This window comes from Symphodus melops (genome assembly GCF_947650265.1).
Source record: "Symphodus melops genome assembly, chromosome: 9".
Classification (NCBI taxonomy): domain Eukaryota; kingdom Metazoa; phylum Chordata; class Actinopteri; order Labriformes; family Labridae; genus Symphodus; species Symphodus melops.
The window spans coordinates 16,359,326-16,367,879 of NC_136699.1; the positions used below are offsets into that span (position 1 = coordinate 16,359,326).

General features: G+C 40.8%; 1 protein-coding gene across 1 annotated transcript; it reads left to right on the forward strand.

Moving 5' to 3' along the window:
- The first annotated feature begins 635 nt into the window (after positions 1 to 635).
- On the forward strand, positions 636 to 5,628 carry LOC306829550 (regulator of cell cycle RGCC). The gene is made up of 5 exons (XM_079352632.1): positions 636 to 856; positions 1,748 to 1,912; positions 2,510 to 2,590; positions 3,223 to 3,285; positions 3,851 to 5,628. The coding sequence occupies exons 1-5, from the start codon at positions 835 to 837 to the stop codon at positions 3,856 to 3,858; spliced, it is 339 nt and encodes a 112-aa protein (XP_079208758.1). The 5' UTR covers positions 636 to 834; the 3' UTR covers positions 3,859 to 5,628.
- Positions 5,629 to 8,554: the final 2,926 nt, after the last annotated feature.

The window sequence follows — 8,554 nt, forward strand, 5'->3', positions numbered from 1 at the left end:
ACTTCTGTCACTGCTGGTAAACATACAAGACTACTTCTCTAAACGTTACATAATATGGGCCACAGAGGAACAGCTGTTCTACAGGGATTTGAACTGAAATTGCATCAGAGCAGCCCCTCTTGACAGAACCGGGTACTGAACACGTTACAGCAAAATCTATTCTTAAAATTAATTAAAAAACAACTATATGAATAAGTTAACTCTACTCAGTTATTCTAACTATACCAGGAGTGTGGGGTTTAGTAAAAGATATGTTTGTGGAAAAGTTAGTGGCTAAGAAGGATATTATACATTTTTAAAAACAATTCAAGTATAATACGAACAATAATTCCCAATGTGACGAGGCTCTTTAGAAGCACGTTCCTGGGACCATTATCACAGTTTATTATTCTTAAAGTTTGATTGAAACTCAGAGTGTCTCTTCGAGGTCCTCTGTAAAATGTTAATGTAGCAAAAGCTCCCTGTGCCAGAAACAGAAAACTTCCTTGTGAATACTAACAAGTCCCCTTAAGATTCAACACACGCTCTCCCTTTTTTTTTTTTTTAATTTAAAAGCATGGTAAAAGCAAAAAAATGTCTCGACCAGAGTTACGTAACAGCTTATTTCCGTCTGTCTCATTTGCGTGATGGTTTTCTTTTTTAACTTTCCGCCCACTTTTTCCAGCTTCAGCAGACTGCGGTCTCTCTGCGACGTGATTGGCTGCTCCGGCCCGATAGTTTAGCGGGTGTGGGACCTTTATAAAAAAAATCCCTAGCCTACTCGTCAGCTTGAAATATTGTTAAGTTACTCAGAGACAGAGCTGTCTGTAGGTGTTTTCACTTCACTGCTACAATATGTCCTCAGAAGTAAACACAGGTGAGTCCAACCTCCGTTTTTAGAGATGATGCAGTGGTGTGTTAAGGCTTTTAACAAGAAGCAATGAAACAGTATTATTCTGTTAGAGAGTTTCTTACCTGTTTGTAAACTTTTGTTTTTCCGGATGTGCTCGTTTTTAGATTGACAATGAGCAGATTGTAGTTATAGCGTTCTTTGCCTTAAGTTTTTGTTCTTCCAATTGTTCTGTAAGAGTTCGTGATTTGCACAGACTTTAGTTATTATTTATTATTATTTAGTCGTTTTCCTTCCTTTATGGAAAAATCATAGGCAGACAAATACGTTTTAACAGTGTTTATTTGCTTACGTGTGGGCTGTATTCTGCTTCTTATATTGCCTCATCTTTTCCATCACTTTCATGAAGGCCTAAGCTTAACAATTCTCTGATAAAAATGTTTTTTAAAGTTGAGGTCTGTCCATCCCATACTGCATGGTTATTTTAAGACTGTGCTTTTAACTCTTTAAATGGTACAAACTGTTTGATTTTAGCCTTCAGCAAAGAATTTGGTAATATGTGTTTATCACAGTCGTATCCCAGGTTGTGAGAAGCTTTATATGCCTTATGGGCTGTTAGTTTTATATCCACACATCAAGTTAGCAGATTCAACCCACTGACATAAACGCCAAATGCAGACTTTGGATTTTACTTGATTTTTTTTGTTCTTCATTGAGGGATCTCAACATCTTTGAGTTGTTAATTACTTGCTTGTTTTATTTTAGAAACGAACATACAACATTTATTCAAGGCTTAGAAATGTGATTTACTTGTCTCCCCTGCCTCTTAGCTTTCTGAAAAAAACTTAAGACCATCTTAATATTTTCTCTCAGTGAAGTAATGTGAGTTCCCTCCAACTACTGTCACATTTTCCACAGAGTTGGAGCTCGAGCTGGGCGAGCTGCTGCAGGAGTTCCAGGATGTGGTGGAGGAGCTGAAGGCCCCGTCTCACAGCCGACCTCATGTGTACCAGCGGGTTCTGCAGGAGGCTAAAAGCCGCACAGGACCAGCAGAAGACAGCGGTGTTGATGACTCGGACTATGGTAAGTTAGTCAATAGTCACCTGCAAACAATGTTACTGTTAAGATAATGTTATTGTAAAAAGTGTGGGAGGTTAACATTATTTATGGCACTCCCCCTGGGTGCTTGTCGAGCTCCTTTATCAACCCAAACAACTGCAGCTCGACACTTTTAATTTGCATGAAATTATCAGTACAAGGACACATCCCTGTACACTATTTTTCTCACAACAGTAGTGTGGCTGTGTACTGGCATCGACTGCAATTGTGGATAACCCATATTCTGTAATTGTCTGATTTTTCTAGTTTTTTTTGTTGCTGCTGAATTATCAACGGTTATAAGATAAAAGAGGTTTCTCTGCTCCCATGCGTTGTCATAATTGAAAGCATTTTGCCTCCCTTACATTTCAACAGGCAAATTTGTTTTTCAAAAATTGACACTGGGGGGCGCTTACAATGAAAACGGGTTCACCTTCTTTCTTAATTTGTTGTTTATTATTTGCATTCCTGTATGAGTGTAGTGTGTCGTCATTGATCATTTGCATGCTTCCTGGCCTCAGTGCTTGTCTTTTTTTATAATCTGCTCTCATCCTCCCCTCCCCTCCCTCTCTCTCCCCCCAGGCAGCGAAGCTTCTTTGGGAAACAGTTTGAACACCAGTGAGGAGGAGCTTCACACAGCAGGCATCACGCTGGCACCGAAAGGTAATAGAGGCTCCCATCAGCCCCACCTCAATCCAGATAGCCTCTTGTTCTTCAAGTGATCACTATCGCTTTCTCTCTGATCACTATCAAACACTCCCAAAAAAAACACTCCATATTAGCCTCGGAGCTGTTTTTGTTTTCACACAACAAAGTGCAGTAATGTAGAGGTACAAGTGGCTCAGGTGTGTGTACATGAATGAAAGTGGGTGTGTTTCTGTTGCATGCAGACACACAAGACTACTCTTACAATCTCAAAGGATGAAAAATAAGGGGGTGAGCATGAGGTGGCATTTACTCTGTCAGTGTTTACAGAGAATATCTTAAGATGTTAACAACAAAGATTGTGCTTGGAGCCATCAAGCTGACAAGTTTGTTTTTTTTAGCACTTAAGAGCAGTTTTCAGTCAGAAAAAAAAGAAGAAGCCGGTAATGTGTTTGCCATTCATAAAGCAGTATGCTTCATATGTAATTCTGGGACTTAGATTAGTTCTCAGCTTTTGGTCCAAAGGAAACACCATGGCACTGAGCTGCATTTCTTCTAAAAAAAAATGTTCCACTGCTTCTTTCTTCTTCTTTTCTTCCCAATAATATTTGTTAGTGAAATTCAATTTTTCTCTTGTCACCTTTCTGCAGCCAAGCTGGGAGACACGAGGGACCTCGAGAGTTATATCAACATGTTGGACCAGGAACTTGCAGGTAAGTCTTAAAGAGAATCACAGCCCTTATCACTCAATCCCTCTTTGTTCCTTTTTCCACTGAAGCTGACATGCAAGCAGGCTGCAGTGCGTAGTGGTGGAGGACACTCACAGAGTAAAACATTGTGTTGTTGTAGCCACTTTGTTCTTACCTTATAATACACCCCCACTCCACACTCACACACACTGTACCACATTTATCTCTAAGCACCTCTTGTGTGTAAATGCCATGTCTGGGGACTCAGGTGGGCTATCTACATGACCTTTGGTGATAATAGCATAAAGTACTTGACTACATGAGCATTATGATTCCACTATCAGTACCAAAGCAGTTATATGAACTACACATTCATGCCACTGTGCACATACTCAAACCACCCAGAACAAAACATAAACCTCTGCTATCATCAGAGGTCCTGACACAGAGAGAATTATGTTACAATCATAACCACCCCTGTATCTTTACAAGGCTGGTTAAGGTATGTTTGCAAATAACCATGTGTGCTTTTTCCATATTCTAGCAACTGAGCTAAGTTTTCCTTTTTTTTCTCTCTCTTCTTCTGCAGAGATGTGAGCAGAGTCAGAAAATGAGCCACGTAGACGAGGGGAGAAAGAGGCCAGGGGCAACACAGCCGAGCAGACAGACAGATCTACGCCAGAGCAGATCTGAGGGGAGAAGAAAACACTCCCCTGGCTGCTGCAGGGGAAAAGGTTAACATCAGAAATTAAAAGGGCACTCCATTCCAAAAAAAACGCAAGAACAGCCTCAGACCCCTGGCGATGCTGCGTCCAGCTTGCAAGGCGACGTCGACTGCAGCATCGGATCCAAGATGTGAGACTGACTCCCTCAACTAGCAAAGCCTCCATCTGTCCGGGAAGAGAAAGAAAACGCTGCCTGGAGAGTAGAAAGCACGTTCATGCCACATTTAAAATTCCCATATTCCCTATGCCAGTAAAAAGCCCTAATTCCTCTGTGCTATGTCTTTTAAGATGGCATATTTGTTTTGTTCCAAATTGCAAATGGCACTTTAGTTTCTAACTTATTTCAAGTCCAAGGGGTTAAGATCTGCTTATGAGTTGACATCTCTGGTGTACAGTTTTTTTTTTATTACCATTTTGTAAAGGTAAATTTTTGTACAGACAACTACGAATATAAATAAAGCAACATTTTGATATCATATCATTGCATATTTACCTTATTTTGTTGATTGAAAACTACAGATTCAGAGCAGAAAAACTCATGCTCTTACCACCACACCTGATTCTAAACACAATTTTAAAAGCCTTTCTCTTTTCTCAAACACACTCGTGACAGTTCTGACAACAAATTATCCTCAATGTGCCTGAACCTTTACTGTGCCCTGAAATGGCTGTTGCTACTGTCACACCACATGTCTCAGGAGCTCTTCACCCATTCTTCTTTGTTTGTACCGTTGCATCCTGTATGCCTGTTCCGATCACGCTTTGAGTTTCACTTCTACCCCGATTCAGGGAAGCCACAAATTTAGCTCAGACAGCTTAAAGAGGAAGTGCGTCAGTTGTTATGTGAGAAACAATGATCATTTAGATCTTGTGCTGTTATTCTTTGACTTTGCTATAACTTACAACTACAAATCAGAGCTTTGAACAGAGGGAAGGAAACAGCTCCGCTTTGTTTAAACCTCTTATAAGAGAGGGCTTTAGCAGTTAGCAAGCTGTGACTTTCCTTCACGGCTGCATTTATATTCTGCTGTCATTGCACTCCAGTATAGGTCTACCTAGTGCCATCCATTTAAAGATGTCTCTTCCTTTATCAAAGCAGCCCTGCTTGGTTTCAGACAAGTCTGAGGTGAAGGTTGTGGTTGTAACATGGGATTTTTCACTTGTGACTTGTTATTTTACATTGAGTGACATCAGCTGCATAATCCAGCTGAAGTATGCAAAATTATATTTAGCGTGTTGAAGAGCTGTCAGATTTGAGTAGCGGATGAGGTTAAGTAAGAGCTTGGAGCAAGACTCGAGTATCTGTGAAATATTTAGCAACGCGTTTTATTGTGATCACACTCAAGACTTTGGCTTCATGGTGATGTAAGCTAAGGAAAAGTGCCCTTTTCGAGACCAACATGTCAGGGACTGCTGGTTTATTGAACTGACATTGTTTTCTCCTTAAAAATCCCCAGACAGCTTTTTGATAAGACCTGTCACCTGTACCACCTGCCATTGTGATATATTACAGACACAATGCTTGGGTGGAGCTGCTTTTCGACATCCAGTCATTGGCAGCAGACAAAGGAAGGTTGGCCGGACATTAAGGACTGTGTTTCTTGTCTGTTTATGTCTCATTAAAAGACAATTTGTTCACAAAGTTCACTGTTCTGAACCCTGGCCAAGTATTTAGCCACACAAGTGCAGCTGCGGGCCCAAGAAGAGAGGGAGGTTGTATTATAGGTAGGCTGTTTGTCATGGTTTGGTTCTGTGTTTCGTATTGTTTTAGTTTGAAGTTTCCCTTGTGTGTTTTAATGTTTCATAGTCTTGTTTACTTTAGTCTTTAGTGTGTTTCTCTGTGTCCCCCTATGTTGCCTGTAAGTTTATTTCCTGTGTTGTGTTTTAAGTCTAGTCTTTATTGTTTCCTGTTTTATTTTGTAATATCTGGTTTAGGTGGTGTTGTCAGTGTTGGGTTTGGTGCTGTTCTGGGATGAATACAACAAATACAGACTGTTCTTGGATCAGTAACACAAATGTAGATTATTCTGGGATCAGTAACACATAGGAGGGCTGTTCTGGGATGAGTAACAAAAGGTAGACTGATCTGGGATCAGTAACGTATAGGTTGCCTGTTCTGGGATGAGTAACACAAATGTAGATTATTCTGGGATGAGTAACACAAATAATGGCTGTTCTGGGATCAGTAATATAGGCAGGCTGTTCTGGGATCAGTAACACAAAGATTCACTGTTCTGGGGTGAGTAACACAGTGAGAGCAAATGAGCTTAAAATGTAAAATTCCTGCAACGCAAAGAGGAATAGAGGAAATCCACATGGGGGGGGGGGGGGGGGGGGGGTAGAGTAACTTGCTCCTCCTGTGTTGTCTGTTCCACTTAGAGAAAGGCGAGGATGACTGATTGAGGCCACAGCTGTTCAGGATCCTAACAAACAAAGTCTGCATCGACACGATGGAACTTCCCTCACAAACAGAGGGCACATCCTGTTTTCTACGATCGAAGGCGAGGAGTTTCAGCAATGCAGGAAATGTGACGTGTGGTGGAGATGAAACAGAAAGGCATATGATTAGAAATGTTCCATTATGTGTATCCCATGGTGGTTTGTAACAATAGGGTTTCAGATCCCGTTTGGTACTTGACATTGCTGCAACAATCACCTGCTCTAATCCACGTTGTCATTTCATTGTGGGTGAAGAAGCCACCAGCAGCTAATTAAGCTATGATTTTTATTAGACTGCTCTTCATAGGATCCTGGTGTAATAATCAGTTTGTCTTTTGGGAACACCTCCTCATTGTTTTGCTAATTACAATGTGACTGGTATTTGATTGGCATCACACTAAAATAGGAGGCCAATATGTCAGCTGGTCGCCTTGTTTAGATAACAGAGTAAATGATGAATGACCCGGCTTCATTAGTTGGTAAATTGGAATGAATAGATGTTATGATGAGACAGTGAACAGTCTTGAGAGATGAAGACATAATAAATATGTTGCACCTCTTTTGGCCGTCACCTATAGACTCAGCCATTGTGGTAATAAATGTCACATGGACTTAAAATCTCTCCACACAATGCTGGTTTGTTTTAAGCTAGTTAGAAAGCTAATGAAGATGTAATTGAGTATAGCAGGAAGGAGACACTTGTTATTATCAGACAATGAGTAAATGAAGCAGAGATATGGCCTGTGCAGCGACGCTATATTGGCTGAGATGAGTTGCAGCATGCAGAGCACGCAGTCTTCTGCCGTCTGCCTGATGGGGAACCGGAGCGACGCCTCTCCCCAGAGAGCTCCCCAAATGGTCCCGGCTAACAAAGCTCTCCCGAGGAATGAGCTGGTTCAATCGTCTAACGTTCGCACATGCACATACACACGCACATACACACGCACGCACGCACGCACGCACGCACACACACACACACACACACACACACACACACACACACACACACACACACACATACACACACACACACACACACACACACACACACACACACACACAATTTTCATACTCTGACTGGGTCTTACATAACTGAGGCTGGTCCCTGAGCCTGGATCAAGGACTCACATCACTGCTTTGTTATCCTTGCTGAACCCGCCAAAGGCAAAGCAAGGATCTTGGACCATGAAAGGCGTTAGTGGTGTACTGTGAAATAAAATCTCTCCTTTGACAAAACTTCACAGTCGTGTGAGGCTTTCCTGTTGGCAACAAGCACTGTAAATCAACAAAGAATCATTATGCTATTCAGTAATAAGTCATGCTTGCTCAATTAGATCTAAGATGGCATTACTGTCGACTGGTTGTGTTTGGTGGGTCACTTGGTATACTGAAATATTTAAGCAACTACAGAATGGTAGGCTACAACACTGTACAGAGATGAATGCCTCCCACTGTGTTTTACGACTTGGCGGCGCCCACCTGACATTTTCCCTTTTAGAAGCATTTCTTGTTAAAGTGAAACGTTTTGCTGAACGTTATTGTCAAAGAATGTTTATACATATATTTTCACCAAAAAGGCAATCATATTAGATTGCCTTAACCCCAACTTCTCCAAAGTGCTGTATCCTTAAGAGAAAATTACTTTGACTCTTAAAGGCCTATTTTTGCTTACATTGCTCACTATGCATTTTTTTTAAAGTTCATCACGTGATTGTAAAGAGTAAAAAATAATGTCCTCTCTGGTATGTTGACATAGACATGGCGAGTATGGAATGCTAATACTAATATTCAGCCCACAATACCAAACACAGCCTCACTGAGCTGCTGTTATGCCTGTGCATCAACTGTTGTCTTATTAAACTCAACTAATACAACTTTAAGACTTTAAATTAATGGAGCAAATTGGGCAAGTTTGTGTGTGTTAGCTTTTTATAATTAAGCTTATTGGCCCGTTTTTCAGCTTTGTACAAAAAATGACTGGCACATTAGAAACAGTAGCTTCAGGTGATCTGTAGATGTTAGAAAGGAAATCAAACTAGAATTGAATATCCAACTCAGTCTGAGATGGAAAAAAAATGTATTTAAAGACATTAGAGCCATGGAAACATTTTAATGGCTTGTTTGGAATT